The following is a 19,730-nucleotide window of genomic DNA, read 5'->3' on the forward strand; positions in this document are numbered from 1 at the left end:
TCCGAAAGCCCGCTAGACCACCAGGTAAGGCCGGGAAGGCGGCAGGGAGGTAAAAAATATGGGTTTTTTAATTTTCCCCCTCCCCAGAAAAAAAATCGCGATTATGTGAAATCGCGAGTGGAGAAACCGCGAATGGGGAGGGGGAAGTGTACTATCCAAGGTTTGACTATATTTATTATTTTTAATTCTGGGTCAGACAGACGCATTACTGACTTGTTGGGTTTAGTGTTGTCCTGATCCAGGTTGTATTTAAAGTTCAGCAATATGATCCCAGAAGAACTTGCAAAGAATACCTCCTTGCTTTGGTTTGTTTTTATTTTCTTCCTGAAGTTTCCTGAATGCAAAAAAAGAAGGAAGACTCTGAGGAGAAGTTAATACTCTCAACTGTTTGTAATAAAAGCCGCAAAACTTCACATTCCTTTTCACAGAGAAATGCCAAAGACTTTTGGAGCTTGAGCAAATGAAAAGGTCAGGAGACATCTGAAGGAAAATGTTTCATTTCTAGAGTATTAACTTCCCCAAAACTAGAATGACAACACAATCGGTATATTATGTTTTGATTGTGTTTCGACCCTATGGTCTGTAGCAAGTGACTTCTAAATAATAATCTTTGTTCCAGACAGCTATTGCTTCTGTGTTTTGAGGAAAGCGCTGGCATAGTTTTCTGAAAGGTGCTCATTCATGCAAAACACTTCTCAGGCTTAAAAATAATTAGCCCAAACCTCTATGGCAAGAATTAGAATCTTTATTTTATCCAGTCCTATCAGTTATATATCCATTCTGATCATCTGGATCTGGATTCTATATAATTTTCACCATTAATATATCTTATCTTCAAGGGAAGCCTCAGCCCCACCACTCCTCCGCTATGTCATTTTCAAACTGCGGGAAGCTTTACGTGGTGCTTCATCATTGGCTGTCCACAATGATTAACTTTAGTGAAACAAATGAATGTTTTCTTATTTTCTTATATATAAGTATAATAATTGTTCTTATTTTTCATAAATATGTGTTTACAACGATTTCAACTCATTTCCTCATATAAATATAAAGTGCACTTTGTTTCAGCCAAAACCTGGGAGTCTGACCCGACATGTTTCGCACCAAATGTGCTGTATCAAGAGTCTCCCGAGGTTGCTGCCGCCATCCGACTCCAAGATATGTGTAAGAAAATGACAGTTTGAAAATGACATAGCAGAGGAGTGGTGGGGCTGAGGCTTCCCTTGAAGATAAGATATATTAATGGTGAAAATTATATAGAATCCAGATCCAGATGATCAGAATGGCTAAAAATAATTAGGGCACGCTAGTTGCTCAGGCATGATCAATCAAACTTGATCTAACTTGACCTAATTTAAGGAAATGTAGAAAATTAAAAGCCACTAACAAAAACAAAGCATAATAATAATGAAATAGTGATATTTCAAAAGAATATTAAATATCCATTGTATTAATGTATAAGGAAGTATGCCACATATTTGCTTTAAAAATTATTATCCTCAATTACAGACTACCGTAGATTGATTTTTGTTTTGGTTTTTCTTAAACATTTGGCATGAACATTACAGTATAAACATTTTATCCTCAAGGGACAAAATGATGCAGTGACTTGACTATGAGATGACTAAATATCAAATGATTGACCGTGCAAAAAATATTATAACCAAAAAATTCTGTAGTAGGAAGTATAGAGATAAGAATAAAACAGTCCATTAGAGAAAGGGAAATCCACCGGTTAGTTACAAATTGGACACAGAACCATATGAATGAATGAATGACCTAGAGCTAGTCCACTACTGGTAGAGTTACGTTGGTTACCAATTAAAAAAAGAATTTGGTTCAAGAGAGCATGTATGGTCTATAAAGCCATATATGGAGAGAACTCCATTGGACTGGTATATGATATTAAGGTCACGAGCTCCTTCTATCATTCAAGAATAGCCAATGTTTTTTAAACTTTCTTTCCCCTCTCCTCAACAAGTTCACCGGAAAAAATTATTCATAAAAACATAAGAATAGACTTACTGGGTCAGACCAATGGTCCATCAAGCCCAGTAGCCCGTTCTCTTGGTGGCCAATCCAGGTCACTAGTACCTGGCCAAAATCCAAGGAGTAGCAATATTCCATGCCACCGATCCAGGGCAAGAGGTGGCCTCCCCCATGTCTTTCTCAATAATGGACTATGGACTTTTCCTCCAGGAACTTGTCCAAACCTTTCTTAAAACCAGCTATGCTATCAACTCTTACCACAACTTCTGGCAATGCGTTCCAGAGCTTAACTATTCTTTAAATGAAAAAAAAATTTCCTCCTATTGGTTTTAAAAGTATTTCCCAGTAACTTCGAGTCTCCCCTAGTCTTTGTAATATTTGCCAGAGTGAAAAATCAATCCACTTGTACCCGTTTTACTCCACTTAGGATTTTGTAGACTTCAGTCATATCTCCCTTCAGCCTTCTCTTTTCCAAGCTGAAGAGCCCTACCCGTTTTAGTTTTTCCTCATATGAGAGGAGTTCCATCCCCTTTATCATCTTGGTCGCTCTTATTTGAACCTTTTCTAGCACCACTATATCTTTCTTGTGATAAGGAGACCAGAAATGAACACACTATTCCAGATGAGGTTGCACCATGGAGCAATACAGGGGCATTATAACATTCTTAGTCTTGTTAACCATCCCTTTTTAATAATTCCCAGCATCCTGTTTGCTTTTTTGGCCGCCGCCACACATTGGGCGGAAGGTTTCATCATATTGTCTATGATGATACCCAGATCCTTTGCTTGGGCACTAATCCCCAAGGTGGACCCTAGCATCCTGTAACTGTGATTCAGGTTATTCTTCCCAATGTGCATCACTTTGCATTTGTCCACATTAAATTTCATCTGCCATTTGGACGCCCAGTGTTCCAATTTCCTAAGGTCTGCCTGCAATTTTTCACAGTCCACATGCATTTTAACAACTTTGAGCAGTTTAGTGTCATCTGCAAATTTAATCACCTCACTCATTCCAATTTCCAGATCATTTATAAGGTCCCAAGATTTGGAATAACCTATCATAAGCGCATAAGCATTGCCTCTGCCGAGTCAGACCTTAGGTCCATCATGCCCAGCAGTCCGCTCCCGCGGCGGCCCCCCAGGTCAATGACCTGTAGTGATCTATTACTCAAGAGCATTTTGTCTTGTATAGTAACCCTCTAATTGTACCCCTGGATTCCCTTACCCTTTAGGAACTCGTCCAATCCCTTTTTGAAACCCAAAACTGTATTCTGCTCAACTACCCCCTCTGGAAGCGCATTCCAGGTGTCCACCACCCTCTGGGTGAAGAAGAACTTCCTAGCATTTGTTCTGAACCTATCTCCCTTCAATTTTTTTGAGTGTCTTCTAGTTTTTGTTGCCCCCGCCAGTCTGAAGAATCTGTCTCTCTCTACCTTCACTATACCCTTCATGATCTTATAAGTTTCTATCATATCCCCTCTAAGTCTCCACTTTTCCAGGGAAAAGAGCCCCAACTTCTCCAGCCTCTCAGCATACGAGAGGTTTTCCATGCCCTTTATCATTTTTGTCGCTCTTCTCTGGACCCTCTCGAGTATCGCCATATCTTTCATTAGGTACGGCGACCAGTACTGGACGCAGTACTCCAGATGCGGTCGTACCATTGCCCTGTACAGCGGGAGGATAACTTTCTTGGTTCTGGTAGTGATACCTTTTTTGATAATGCCCAACATTCTGTTCGCCTTTTTTGAGGCCGCTGCACATTGAGCTGCCGGTTTCATTGTTTTATCCACCAAAACCCCCAAGTCCTTTTCTAGGTTGCCTTTTCCCAATGTCATCCCCCCCATCGTGTAGTTGTACATCAGGTTCCCTTTCCCTATGTGCATAACTTTACATTTCTCCACATTAAAACTCATCTGCCATTTATCTGCCCACTCACTCAGTTTGTCCAGGTCCCTTTGGAGTTTTTTACATTCCTCTTCAGATCTAACCTTACCGGAGAATTTTGTGTCATCCGCAAATTTTATAACTTCACACTTTGTCCCTGTTTCCAAGTCATTAATAAATATATTGAATAGCAGCGGTCCCAGCACTGACCCTTGTGGGACGCCACTTGTGACCCCTTTCCAGTCAGAATAGTGTCCCTTTACTCCTACCCTCTGTTTCCTGTTTGCCAGCCAGTTTTTGATCCATCTGATTATGTCCCCTTCCACCCCGTGGTTCCACAGTTTCCTTAGAAGGCGCTCATGAGGTACCTTGTCGAAGGCTTTCTGGAAGTCTAGGTATACTATATCTATGGGGTCACCTTTGTCCAAATGTCCGCTTATCCCCTCGAAGAAGTGCAGTAGGTTTGTTTGGCAAGATCTTCCAGTACAGAAACCATGCTGGCTTGTTCTCATCAGCTTATTTTTTTCTATGTGCTCACTGATACTGTTCTTGATTCAGCCATCTTCCCCGGAACTGAGGTCAAGCTGACCGGTCTATAATTCCCTGGATTGCCTCTGGTTCCCTTCTTGAAGATAGGTGTAACATTTGCTATCCTCCAGTCTTCCAGTATTACCCCTGTTTTCAGGGATAGGTTACAAATCTGCTGCAGTAACTCCGCTATTTCGTTTCTAAGTTCTCTTAGTATTCTTGGGTGAATTCCGTCCGGGCCCGGCGATTTGTCAGTTTTTAGCCTATCTATCTGTTTGAGTACGTCTTCGAGGCTTACCTCCATGCACGATAATTTTTCCTCTTGGTCCCCCTTGAAGAATTTTTTCGGTTCCGGAACATTGGATGTGTCCTCTTTTGTGAAGACCGACGAGAAGAACGTGTTTAATCTGTCCGCCACTTCCTTTTCCTCCTTTACCACTCCTTTCCTATCCCCCTCATCCAGGGGTCCCACCTCCTCCCTCGCCGGCTGTTTCCCTTTCACATATCGAAAGAAAGGTTTAAAGTTCCGTGCCTCCTTTGCAAGTTTCTCTTCATATTCTCTCTTTGCTGTTCTGACTACGCGGTGGCATTCTTTTTGGTGCTTCCTGTGCTTTTTCCAATTTTCCTCAGTTTTATCCTTTTTCCATGTCCTGAAGGATTTTTTCTTATCTCCTACCACCTTCTTAACTTCTCTTGCTAACCATGCTGGGTCCTTTGCTTGATTCTTTCTGCCCCCTTTTCTAAATCTGGGTATATACCGGCTTTGCGCCTCGTTCACCGTGTCCTTAAAAAAGGTCCAGGCTTGGTCCACCGTCAGTGCCTATCTGGTGCTGTTCTTGAGTTTTCTCTTTACCATGTGTCTCATGGCATCATAGTTCCCTTTCTTGAAGTTGAACGTTGTTACAGTGGTTCTCCTCCCCTTTGGCATACTTAGTTCCACTTTGAATTGTGTTGTGGTCACTGTTCCCTAAAGGTCCCGCTACTTCCACTTCTTGGGCAGGTCCTCTCAGCCCATTGAGGATTAAATCCAGAATAGCTGCCCCTTTCGTTGGTTCTTTGACGAGCTGTTCCAAGTAACAGTCCCCTACAGCCTCTAGGAACTCCAATTCCTTTGAACAATTGGAAACTCCATGGCTCCAGTCTATCCCTGGGTAGTTGAAATCTCCCATAACTATGGTGTTTGCGTTTTTACATTCTCGCCTCAACTCAGCTCTCAGTTCTTCATCTATTGCTTCTGTTTGCCCGGGTGGGTGGTAGTACAGCCCCATCTTTATCTCGGTTCCCTTTCTTCCTGGTATTTTAACCCATATTGATTCCAGTTGGCCATTAATTGTTGGTGTGTCCACTCCGATCGATTAAATTGTATCCGTTACATAAAGTGCTATTCTTCCTCCTTTCTGATGTGTCCTGTCTCTTCGGTAGAGCTTGTACCCTGGTTGTGCTGTGCCCCATTTGTTGTCCTCGTTCCACCATGTTTCCGTGATTGCTATGATGTCTAGGTTCTCATCTTTGGCCCTGGTTTCTAGTTCCCCCATTTTGTTCGTCAGGCTTCTTGCATTAGTGTACATACAGTTTAAGTCTCGATGGATTTGTTTTCTTGTTGGTTTCCCTTGCGATCCATTATCCTTGCCGTCCCCTTCTCGTTCTGCAGACTTTTGTTTATTGTCTCTCTTGTCTTCCTCCTGTGGGGAGTGGTGTGTTTCTTCATTACGTTCATTTTCTTCTTCTTGCCCCTTATTGACTTCCCCATGTAGTAGATTCCTCCTATCCCTTTCCTGATTTGTCTGGCTCCGCCGGTATTCCATTGCTTGTTTGACGTTGTTGGTGTCTTCCCTGCACTTTCCCCACTCAGTATCGGTATGTTTATATCAACTTTCTTCATATTATCGCATATCTTCTCTTTGTAATCCTCATCTTCTGTTTTGTAATTCTCATGTTACTACATTCATCTACAGCAGCGGTATGCAATATGTCGATCGCTCAGGCAACCCCAGTCGATCGCGGAGCCACGTGGTTTCCCTTTTCTTTTTTTCCCCTCCCAACCGGCGTCCAATTAATCCGCCTCTTGAAGAATGCTGGCCAATCAGAGTGCTGGCAGGGCGGGGTTAGAAGGTCGGTGGGGGATGGAGCTTAGCGCACTACAGGAGACAGAAGCACCTGTTGTGGTAAGAGCTGATGACTTAGTGCTGCCCGATTCGAATCGATTCACATCGGGTTAATCGGTACAATTTAACCCCCCCCCCAAAAAAAAATCGGCCTCCCAATTCAGTGATTAACCCTCCCCCCTCGCCCCTAAAGCAGGATCAACAGCGTTGCCTCTTGCTGGCCGGCCGCTGCCGCTCCTGCTTTAGAGGGCAAGGGGGTAGGGTCAGTAGGGAAGTGCTGTGGTGTCTGGCTTTCTCCCTGGCATCTCACACATCCCTTTACCTAATTTTAGCAGGGAGCAGCCTGCAGAGAGGATTGCCAGTACTTTAGCGATCCTTGCAGGTTGCCATAGGCCTCAGGAGCTGTCTTCCCTCTGCCGCGATCCTACCTCTGACTCAGAGGAGGGGCGGGTTCGCGTCAGAAGGAAGACAGCTCCTGAGGCCTATGGCATCCTGCAAGGATCGCTAAAGTACTGGCAATCCTCTCTGCAGGCTGCTCCCTGCTGGAATTAGGTATATGGATGTGCGGGAGGCCAGGGAGGAACACACAGGCCTTCCGGGGGGGGGGGGGGTGTAGTCCTTTGGGGGGGGACAGGCCTTCAGGGGGGACGGTGCAGGCCTTCAGGGGGCTCAGGCCTTTGGGGGAGGAGGGCCCTGGTGTAGAAGGGAGGAAGGGAAGGAGGGGATTCAAAGAGATGTGCATATGCCCGACTTTGGGAGGAAGAAATAATGGATCTAAAAACAGAGGAGTGGGAGAGAGATGGTGGACAATGAGATTTAGGGAGGGAAGGAACAAAAAGAGAGAGAAGTTGGACATAAGGGATGGTGTGGAGGGGGGATAGAGATACTGGATAGGAGGGTAGTTGGGAAAAGAAAGGGAGATATGGTGGACCCTAGGGTGGTGGGGAAGGAGGGAGAGATGCTGAATGAAAGGGCAGTTGAGAAAAGGTCGATCTGTGGATGGAGATGAAAAAAAGGAAAGATGCCAGGTTTCCAGGGGAGGGAATGGAAACAGAAGGGGAGGACAGAGATAGAAGATGGATGGTTAGCACTGAGAAAGAAGAAAGGAGACCCTGGCAAGCAAGTTATCAGAAGACAACCAGAGACTGGGACCAACAAGATTTGAATAATGACCAGATAACAAAAGGTAGGAAAAATGATTTTATTTTCAATTTAGTGATCAAAATGTGGCCGTTTTGAGAATTTATATCTACTGTCTATATTTTGCACTAAGGACCCCTTTTACTAAACCACAATAGTGTTTTTTAGCACAGGGAGCCTATGAGCATCGAGACCAGCGCAGGGCATTCAGCGCAGCTCCCTGTGCTAAAAAACACTATCGCGGTTTAGTAAAAATGGAGGGAGTATATTTGTCTATTTTTGTATAGCTTTTTCTGAAGTGACATTGCATAAAGTCATCTGCCTTGATCTCTTTGAAAAAAAAAAACCCCTAGAATATAAATGATGATTAACATTTTCTCTGCCTACAGCGTGCTTTGTATTCTTAAAAATTATATTGTTGGTAGATCATTTTGACTTGGCCATTTTAAAAGCAGCTCGCAAGCCCAAAAAGTGTGGGCACCCCTGATCTACAGCATAGGAACCTGTTGTAACTAAAATGTATATTCAGGAATCTTATGGTAAACTGCAATGAATCCTTGTTGAAATTTGTAGGGTATAAGAAATGGTATGGTTAGTGACGTGAATGAAAAAGGTTTGTAGTGACAGGAAGAGGATTTCCTGCTCTAGGTTTTTTTGCTTTCTCTACTATTAATCTACTTCCTTCTTTTCCTGCTGTGTTCGTTTTTTCCGTTTCTAAGTCTCTTCAATGGTTTTCACCTCCTTCACTCAGAAGAGGGATGAGTTGGGTGTGAAATGATGCCACGGTTGGATGAAAGGTGAAAAAATGTCTGTACATTGGTGGAAAATGTAAAGGATCGGCAAACTGTGACTCTCTGGTGCCTTGTACCATTTGTGTAGACCCAAGGAGCTGTTTGACCACTTGCACTGTGACAGGGCAGGAGTCTGGTTTTTGCATTTGAACCAGGCTTCCTGGCGTTTATTGTAAAAGCTGTGGATTCTTGTCTCACAGTTTTTTGTGAGAGGGACAAAGCATTCGACTCACTGTCTGTTTGAACTCCCTGGTTCTTCCCAACCACTTCTTTCCTTCAACTTTGCAATATCAAGGTAAGAGTTAATTCCAGCTTAAATAATATCCACATCTGTCTTTTCGTTACCTGCTCCAAATTATAGTCTTTGCGTTCGAACACGTCTGTTTTTCCAAAGCTGGGTCTACTTCTTCTAGTCTTTTCCCCCCCCCCCCCCAAAAATAGATGAAGGGTAGATGGCAGAAGAGATCTACAATAGGGATATGGTACTGTCTTTTATAACAGCATCTTTTAAAATTAGCAGCAAATCAAAAATATAACCAGTTGCAGGTCATGTGGCATTTTGATACTGTTTCATGAAAACACAAGAGTGTCTCTTTATCTGTACAGTGGATGCTTTGCTCAAACTCCATTCTATGTGACTCTTTCTTCCAGTTAAGAGGGAAATTTTAAAAAATGTGTGCGGGTCTTGCAAGCAAATTTTCAAAATGAAGCTATCTCCATGGAGTTTTTCATGGAAAATTCTAGCATTGGTATTTTCTATTGTGCTATTACCCCCGCACTCGCACTCACACACACTCGCACACACACTCGCATGGCACACATACACTTGCACACACTCTTGCGCATTCACGCACACACATTTACACTTGTGCACTCGTACACACACTTGCACACACTCTTGAGCACTCACGCACACACATTTACACTTGCGCACTCGCACACACGCTCACACTCACACACACTCGCACATACACTTGCACACACTCTTGCGCACTCGCGCACACACTTGCACTCACACACTTGCACTTGCACACACGCATTGCACACAAACACTTGCACACTCACGCACACACTCGCACACACATTTACTCTTGCGCACACGCTCGCACTCACACACGCTCGCACTCGCACACACTCGCACTTGCACACACGCTCGCACTCGCACACACTCGCATTGCACGCATATACTTGTACACACTCTTGCGCACTCACGCACACACACACTCTTGAGCACTCATGCACACACTCGTGCACACATTTACACTTGCGCACTCGCACACACGCTCGCACTCACACACTCGCACTTGCACACACGCTCGCACTCACACACACTCGCACTTGCACACACACTCGCATTGCACACATACACTTGCACACACTCTTGAGCACTCACGCACACACTCGCACACACATTTACACTTGCGCACTCGCACACACGCTCACACTCACACACACTCGCACTTGCACTTGCACACACACTCGCATTGCACACATACACTTGCACACACTCTTGCGCACTCGCGCACACACTTGCACTCACACACTTGCACTTGCACACACGCATTGCACACAAACACTTGCACACTCACGCACACACTCGCACACACATTTACTCTTGCGCACACGCTCGCACTCACACACGCTCGCACTCACACACGCTCGCACTCGCACACACTCGCACTTGCACACACGCTCGCACTCGCACACACTCGCATTGCACGCATATACTTGTACACACTCTTGCGCACTCACGCACACACACACTCTTGAGCACTCATGCACACACTCGCGCACACATTTACACTTGCGCACTCGCGCACACGCTCACACTCACACACACTCGCACTTGCACACACGCTCGCACTCACACACACTCGCACTTGCACACACACTCGCATTGCACACATACACTTGCACACACTCTTGCGCACTCGCGCACACACTTGCGCTCACACACTTGCATTTGCACACACACTCGCATTGCACACATACACTTGCACACACTCTTACGCACTCACACACACTCTTGCACTCACACACTTGCACTTGCACACACTCGCATTGCACACATACACTTGCACACACTCTTGCACACTCACTCGCACACACATTTACACTTGCGCACTCGCGCACACGCTCGCACTCACACACACTCGCACTTGCACACACGCTCGCACTTGCACACACGCTCGCACTCGCACACACGCTCGCACTCGCACACACATTTACACTTGCGCACACGCTCGCACTTGCTCACTTACACTTCAATTTTACTTTGGTAATTATTTAGTAACATTGCTAAATATTTTGAACATTTCCATTTTCTTTGTGGCCCTGGTTCTATAAATGGCGCCTGCTGGTAGGCACCTAGATTGCGATACCTACCGATGTAGGTGCCTAACTTTAATTATTTTAATTGGTTCAATCAGCACTGTTAGTTGAGCAATGTCATTAAAAAAACAATTAAAAAGTGGTTTTAAAAAAATTTTAATTTTCGGGTGAACGCCATAGGCGTCTACACCGAGACACCTATCTGAAAGGTAGGCGTGGTTATGGGTGCCACTACCTATGATGTAGACGCCTACCGATGCCTAACTTTGAATGACGTGCCTAACTTAACGATACCTAACTTTGAATGATATGTGGTAAGTGCCATTTTCAGTGGTGCCTGCCAAGTTAGTTGCTGTTTATAGAATCGGGCCCTATGTTTGTTACCCTCGATTGGCATGCACATGAAAAATCTCTTTCTCTCTTTCTTTCTGTCTCTCTTTTTCTTTCTGTCTCTCTTTTTCTTTCTGTCTCTCTTTCTCTTTCTTTCTCTCTCTCTCTTTCTCTTTCTTTCTCTCTCTCTCTTTCTCTTTCTTTCTCTCTCTTTCTCTCTTTTTTTTTAATATTGAAAGAATAACCTTTAGTTCCTAAGTGGTGAAAACAAAAAAAAAACTTTTACTGACCTCTTTGGTGAATCTGCATGAATTCTAATGCCCAAATGACTTTGAAACTTTACAATAAATCTTGAAAATGGTCTGTGTGTCTTCCATTAGTCCCTCTCAGGATGAACCTGGCATGGAATCGGGCATGGTTCAGTCTGATGAAGAGGAGGTCATGAACAGTTCTGATGAGGATGACTCCAGCTCCGATTCTAGTAAAGGGGACCTAGATCACCTGGAAGATAAGCAGGTATTCTTTTTTTTTTTTTTTTTCAATTTTAAGAGCCATGTTGGTTCAGTGTCTATCTTGATGGTAGTGGTGGGAGGGGAAATCCAAGAGAATGGGTTTGGATGGACAGATTCTGTAACGCTATATTGATGGAATTACTCGCTATCGAACCCCTTTTCCAAGTTATAGTATGGGCTTGTCCAAGTTCAGTCCTCCAGGGCCACAAACAGGTTAGATTTTCAGGATATCCCTAATGAATACGCGTGACAGAGATTTACACGCAGTGGAAGTATTGGCCATGCAAATCTCTCTCATGTGTATTCATTAGAGACATTATAATAATCTGACTTGTTTGTGGTCCTTCAAGATTGAACTTAGACAAGCTTGTTTTAGTAGATATCTCTTTCTTATAACAATTCATGCCTATTATGCCTATTGTACTTTTGAATCACATCTTCCTGGTTTTAAGCTGTGTATTACCTTGTGTGAATTTCTTTATAAAGGCAAAAGCCAGGGCTTAATTTCTGCTGGAAATGGGGCGGGAACAGTGTTCGGTATTTCTTGCAGCTCAGGAAATGATGACATGCCTGTTCCCACTGTTCTTCCCGTCAGGCTAACTTCCCCTTGTGGTCTGGCTTCTCTCACTCCCCACCCTTTTCCACCCAGTGTACCTTTCAAACTTTTCTTCTTTTCTAGTGGTTGCCAGTAGTAATGAGTAGCAATTCACACATGCTTCTCAAGGCCAGACCCAAAGCCTTTCATCTAATGCGACTTCCTGTTTCTGGATAGGCAGGACAAATCAGAGGGAAGGGAACGAGGACTTGTATACCGCCTTTTTGTGGCTTTGGCATTTCAGAGCTGACAATCAAAGCAGTGGGTACTGGAGGATTAAGTGACTTGCCCAGGGCCACAAGGAGCAGCTGGGTGCAGAGGCAGCAGCTCTACCAGTAAGCCACCTCTTCCCCATCACAAGCGTCGTGTATGAATTGCTACCAGTGACCTTTAGAAGAAAAGACAAGTTTGAAGGGTATTCTGCAAGGGAGATTGAGGCTCGATTCTAAAAGTGGAACCATTAGGAAACAGGAGGAGGAGACAAGAGGGAGAGATGCTGGACCATTGGAGGAAGAGGAAGGGCAGAAAAGATATATATAGAGAGATGCTGGACCATTGGAGGAAGAGGAAGGGCAAAAAAGATATATATAGAGAGATGCTGTACCATTGGAGGAAGCGGAAGGGCAGAAAAGAGAGGGAGAGAGATGCTGGACCATTGGGAGAGGAGAGAAGTAGTGCTGGACAGGGTAGGGAAGAGATGGTGGGATTATGGATATGAAGGGGCGAGTAGAGAGATGCTGACTGTGGAGGGAGGAGGAAGAGAAAAGGATGTTTTTTATTTTTTTATATTAGGCTCTTGTTATATCCCGATGCTGGATTTTAATTTGTATTTTATTTTTCTCTGAGATGGGGGCTGTGTTTACCTTTTTAGTATTTGTTTCCTTTTGACAGTGACTTAGGTTAGTATTAGTTTGTTGCCTGAATGAATTTATATTAGATGTAAATGTAGTAAAAACTTCTCGAGGTCCACTTTTTTTTTTTAAACAATCTCTTTATTGAGGCACAGTGAAAATACAAAAACAGACCCATATAGATGCACAACAACAAAATACAAGGTCACCAATCCAAAATGCAAGAGAACAAGATACAACAGTGCTCACAACAGCTTGGTAAAACAAGAAGCAACAAAGCTCTGAGAAAAAAAAAGAAAAAGAAACAAAATTTTTTTTAAAAATGCACTGTAAGGTAATTGAATTAATAATAAACTTTATTCTTGTATACCGCTGTACCATTTAGTTCTAGGCGGTTCACATTCAAGAGAGAATGAACAGTCCAGTGACAATACATTCTTAGAGAATACAGAGTATAATTGACGTTTAATTTACACATGCCTAAACACTATTTTCAGTTTCCTGCCACCCAACCCAACGCTCCATTGTGTGGCATGGGATACCAAACAGAATAAATAAAAGAACAATAGAAAAGAAGAACCCTGGCAGGCATATGGCATGTGGCCAGACATCCGAGCCACAACTATACAGCAAATCCTAGAAAAGAACAACAGACAACGAACAGACGAGAGGAAACCGAAAAAGAGGAAAAAGGCAACCAACAGACGAGAGGAAACCGAAAAAGAGGAAAAAGGCAACCAACAGACGAGAGGAAACAGAAAAAGAGGAAAAAGGCAACCAACAGACGAGAGGAAACAGAAAAAGAGGAAAAGTAAATAAGAAAACGAAGGACAGGGAAAGAACCTGCCAAAACATCAGGAATTGAGGGAGAAGGCTGTGAGCTCTGTGTGTGAGAGAGAGAGAGCTCCAATACCCCTCCCAAATACCCTGAAATGTTTCCCAGTGCCTTGACTCCATATTTCCCAGCTTGCGCCTCTCCAAAAGTGCTAATTCAAATAAAAACTTTTGCCACTGCGAGACCAGAGGGGAGGCCTACAATCTCCAATAGACCAAATAAAGTATTTTTGGCTAACAAAGTCTTGCGAACAAAGAGTCGATGCCCCTCAGAGAGATCCTGCAATGTTCCCTCACCATGGAAAAGAACCACCAAAGGAGTACACAAAGAGGAAGAGAGAGGGAGAACAGCAGGAAGAAAGACCTGATTTTGGAACATCCCCAGAACATATGCCCCAGGGTAGCATGGCCCCTCAGACACTTAGGCATTCATCATTGGCGGCGATACCAGCCCTATAAGCTCATCAAGACGAAACAAAGGCTGTATGTAAGAATTTATACTCTTGCTCCTTATGTATCATACTATCAGAAAGAGTCAGTATAAGTTGTAAGCTCAGAGAAAAGGTCTCAGAAGGGATAGTTAAGAACATACGAATAACCTTACTGGGTCAGACCAATGGTCCATAAAACCCAGTAGCCTGTTTTCACGGTGGCCAATCCAGGTCACTAGTACCTGGCCAAAACCCAAGGAGTAGCAATATTCCATGCTGCCAATCCAGAGCAAGCAGTGGCTTTCCCCATGTTTTTCTCAACAAGACTATGTTTGCCTTTTTCACCTTCTAACCCTCCCCTTGTCCCTCCTCCCTATATTTTTGTACAATCCCTCACACTCAGTAACTTGGATTACTGCAACAGCCTCTACCTAACATGTCCTAACAATATGATAAAACAACTACAGACAGTTCAGAACACTGCCATCAGACTCATCTACTGTCTCAGCAAATTTGACCACATCACTCCCGCCTATATAGACTCTCACTGGCTTCCAATAAAAGCAAGAACTCAATTCAAGTTCTATTGTCTGCTGTTTAAGATAACCCACGGAACTGCCCCCTGTTACCTAAACAACCGCCTAAACCATTACCGCTCATCCAGATCAAGAAGAACTCAAAACCTATTCACCTTCCCACCTAATAATGGAACCCGTCTTAAGAAACTATACGACAGCCTTCTAGCGACACAGGCAGCAAAAATTGACCCCACAATCACCAAACTAATGATCAATTCAATACAACAGACATCAAAGTGTTTCGAAAAGAAATCAAAACATTTCTATTCAGAAAACACGTCATTACCAACTAATATCCTCCCTTTATGCACAAGCTCTCCCTCGATAGAATAACACATTAATTCAATTCTTAGAACCTTTCCTATCATACATACTCTGATTCCTATATAAACATTTTCCACACTATCCAATAAATTTCTTACTTCATTATTAGATAACTTCCAATCTGTAAACCGTATATACTGATAATCTCCACTATATTCTGTTATCACTTGATTCCCTTGATTTGTAATTCTCAAAATTGAATCCTCTACCACACCATTTAATGTACACGAATCACTGTTATGTAATTTATCTAGATAATCTTTATTACGCAATTCTTTTGGTAATTCCTATAATTTGTATTCCGCCTTGAACAATATATAATGTATAATGTATTCGAAATTAATTTTCCTATGAACTGTTTTCCTACCTTCTTCTACTCTATGTTTATAACCTAACTAATTTATTTTTCTCAAGTACTTTAGCAAGAATGTGAGCCTTTGGGACAGTCAGGGAACTCTAAGTACTTTCTCTTCATCTTAATTAATCTTACTTATTGCATTTCTTCTGTTTCTACTGTAAACCGCTTAGAACCTCACAGTACAGCGGTATATAAGAAATAAAATTATTATTATTATTAGAAATCACTGTCCTCCTGCATCCCATATTTGGTTATTGCACCGTGCCAAAGCAAGATGAGACTCTAAAATGAACTTAATCCGGTTGACCAGGGAACAGGTTAACATGGGCTTGTCAGTCCCCACTTCAGCTTGGAGCGCACATTATCTACTCTCCCATTCAACACTATCCCACCCAGCTCCCCTCATCCCTTGTAACTCACTCCTCTTCATCTCAAGTTTCAAGTCGCTCCTCTAGGCTGGCTTGCGTGGGCCATGCTAATTTGTATCGTTTCAGTTTTAGTATATGAGCTGCTGAAGCAGGTACATGAAAACCGTATATCTAGAATAAAATTGAAAAAAAAGTATTAGGGTTTGAACTTCAGCTTATGTCCTGCTTCAGGCGAGCTGTGTAAGGCAGGGCCCGTCCACCTAAGAGGTAGCCGACGTGGCAACAATGTCTTCACTGCTGCTACCATTTTAAGATTTTCCCTCTGCCTCCTTCCTCTCACTATTCTCCAAGCACTTGATATTATGCTGTGGGTGGCTCTGGGCAGGAACTGAAGAAGCAATATTACTTCTTCTCATTCGTGGATCAACAACAAGACACGTGAATGGGTAACATGAATTGAAATCGAAGGATGACCTATTGATAGTCGCAACCGAGCACAGTGGATTATGGACAAGTTGGTTTACAGCAGGCACTGAAAAAACTGGTGCAACAGACATCTGTAAATGCTGTAGGAAAGAGATAGAAGCAGTTACTCATAAGAATTGCCGCTGCTGGGTCAGACCAGTGGTCCATCATACCCAGCAGTCCGCTCACGTGGCAGCCCTTAGGTCAAAGACCAGTGCCCTAACTTGAGACTAGCCTTACCTGCGTATGTTCTGGTTCAATAGGAACTTGTCTAACTTTGTTTTGAATCCCTAAAAGGTGTTTTCCCCTATTACAGCCTCCGGAAGAGCGTTCCAGTTTTCCACCACTCTCTGGATGAAGAAGAACTTTCTTACGTTTGTACAGAATCGATCCCCTTTTAACTTTAGAGAGTGCCCTCTCGTTCTCTCTACCTTGGAGAGGGTGAACAACCTGTCTTTATCTACTAAGTCTATTCCCTTCATTATCTTGAACGTTTCGATCATGTCTCCTCTTTTCAAGGGAGAATAGGCCCAGCTTCCCTAATCTCTCACTGTACGGCAACTCCTCCAGCCCTTTAACCATTTTATTTGCTCTTCTCTGGACCATTTCGAGAAGCACTGTGTTCTTCTTCATGTATGGCGACCACTGATTGGCTATGGAAGTGCTCATGGAAGAAGATTTTTTTTATATAGAAAGGCACAAGAAGATGACAATGTCTCATTCATTGGAAACTGTAAGCATTACATCATCTGTGTCCTGGAAAAGCACTGGGATCCTGAGAATAAGAGACTTGTAGAAAGCAAAGAGGTTATGATCACCTGAGACATCCCTGTCCCAATTGATAAAAAGCTGGATGCCAGAAAACCGGATAAAGTGACACCAGAACGGTGTTGATTATTTAGATGTCGATCCCAAGTGATTACTTGGTGAATTGCGTGGAGAGAGGGAAGATCCTCAAGTACTAAGAAATGCAGTCTGAGGCTACGAAAACGCGGCAGAAAGATGCAGAAATAATTTCATCATTTTGGGTACCACAGGCTTGATTTAAAAAGAACTTCCAAGCACACCTGTATAAATGATCGGCTTATATTAAAATAACATAACATTTTTATTTATATTCCACAATACTCCAAAAATGTTCAATGCCGTTAACAATCAGTGCAAACACATAACTCACAATATTCACAATGCATCGGTAAATTTATCATACAAATAAGTTTTTAAATTATGTCGGGGAGAGTGGTTAAAGCTACAGCCTCGGCACCCTGAGGTTGTGATGTCAAACCCATGCTGCTCCCTGTGACCCTGGGCAAATCACTTAATCCCCCCATTGCCCCAGGTACATTAGATAGATTGTGAGCCCGCTGAGACAGACAGGGAAAAATTCTTAAAATACCTAAATAAATTAATGTAAAAAATTCTGAGCTCCCCTGGGAGAACGGTATATGAAACTGTGAATAAATAAAATAAAAAATGTCTAAACTGTTTCTTATGAACTCCAGAAAGAAACTTTCTTTGGCAGAATGCAAATAGTACGGTGACTGTTAGCAGTAAATTTGAAGGGACTGAGGTCATACTCCACATACCCTGGCTTAGGAGTGAGGTTTCATTCATGTCTTGGTATGTGCCAGACTAATCCATCTAGAGAAATTGCCAAGAGGGAGAAAAAGGCATCCAGCATGAGGTCAGCTAGTACATGCTGGCATTTTTAACTAATAATAATAATAATAACTTTATTCTTCTATACCGCCATAGTCGGATGACTTCTAAGCGGTTCACACTGAAGAGAGCTGAACAATCAGCGAATTACAAAATGCAAATAGTGAAAGTACAAAATATTACACAAGAAATAGAATATACAAATTTGGTGTGGTTTCTGTTTAGGAAATAAATCTGTCAAACAGTACGGTTTTAATTTCTTTCCGAAAGGCGCCGTAAGTCAGTCTGGCTCCATTGATGTAGGCCAACCCAGTGAGGAAGTGCAGAGCAGGGATATGCAGGACATGCGTTCTTTCTGTTAACACATTTCATTGTGCTTTCCATATTTAGAAATGGCAGCACATCCCTGAAGGGCATATGGTGAAGCAGAAATACATACGTAATAGTAAAGGCCTGAGGTGGGGAAGGTGGATTTCCCAAATTAATACCATCTATGCCAAGCTCCACTGGCTTCCGATAATCGCCAGGGTCCACTCTAAATGCGCCTGTTTAACTTTCAAAATCCTATATGGTATCCTCCCTCCCTTTATCCCTCTTTCTTGGAATTCCTCAAACCCTAATACCACCAGATCCTCCCACAAATTAAAACTATCCTTCCCCTCGCTAAAAGGCATTTCCCACACAGGAAAGCTAGGGACCTCCCTCCACTTCAAAATCACTGAGCTCTGGAACAACCTTACCTCCCCTCTTCGGAACTTGAGCTCTCTCCAAGTTTTCCGCAAACATCTGAAAACCTGGCTTTTCTCAAAAATGTAAGTCAATTTAGGAATCAAGGAAACTCTTATATCTTGGCATCCCAAGTCCTCTAAATTTTCTTCACACTTCTACCTCTAACCCTCTGTTGTAGTTCCTTCCTATTTCTCCTACTGTAAACCGCGTCGAGCTCTACGAACGTGGAGATGATGCGGTATACAAACCTAAGGATTAGATTAGATTAGATTAGATCTAAGATAGCAAAGTTCTTGTACTAACTCTGCTCCGGAGGATGTCGGCACTGGCCACTGAGCTCCTTGTACAGTGAGGAAGTGCTGGCAACACAGAGCTTGGTGCTTTTTCTTTGGCAGCTGCTGTTGGGAGGTATTTTGTATACACAGGCTGTGGTATAGAAACATCATTGCAAAGCTTCCTTGCCTTTACTATATAGAAAATCTCAGGGCTGCACAAGGTCCTTGAAAGTCACAAATAATAGCAGCTATGCCACAAAAATCAATCCAGAGATTCCTACATGAACCACTAAATAGCCCCCCCAAAAGTCCACAAAATAAGTAATTAAAAATTAAAGATCCTCTATAATAAAACCCTAAGTGCGCATGTGTACTTACAACGCCGTGTTCCCTGACAGTGTGATGTGTGCCTCCGTGCTGAATTCAATTTCAGGCGCGTGGGGCGGCTTGCTTCAGCTTGCGCTGCATGCAGCGATTTGAGCGGCGGTGGCGGTTTGACTCCTGCACTGCCGCTGCCGGGACGCCTCTTCTCACCCCTGGACCTGCAAACGCAGCAGCTGCGGGGCATTTGCTAGGCTGGCCCACTTTAATAATGTGAGATGGGCCGGCCTAGCAAAAGCCCCGAGGCTGCCTGGGCTAGCGGATGCTGGACA

At 43.2% G+C, this 19,730-nt stretch overlaps 1 protein-coding gene across 2 annotated transcripts in view; it reads left to right on the forward strand.

Moving 5' to 3' along the window:
- Positions 1 to 19,730, forward strand: part of FGD6 (FYVE, RhoGEF and PH domain containing 6) — a 183,758-nt gene that overhangs the window by 85,767 nt on the left and 78,261 nt on the right. For both annotated transcript variants that reach the window (XM_033953297.1, XM_033953296.1), the window contains exon 3: positions 11,479 to 11,614. In XM_033953297.1, the coding sequence (XP_033809188.1) occupies positions 11,479 to 11,614 (136 nt within the window). The remainder of the gene's footprint in view (positions 1 to 11,478; positions 11,615 to 19,730) is intronic.

Source organism: Geotrypetes seraphini, chromosome 7, assembly GCF_902459505.1.
Source record: "Geotrypetes seraphini chromosome 7, aGeoSer1.1, whole genome shotgun sequence".
NCBI lineage: Eukaryota > Metazoa > Chordata > Amphibia > Gymnophiona > Dermophiidae > Geotrypetes > Geotrypetes seraphini.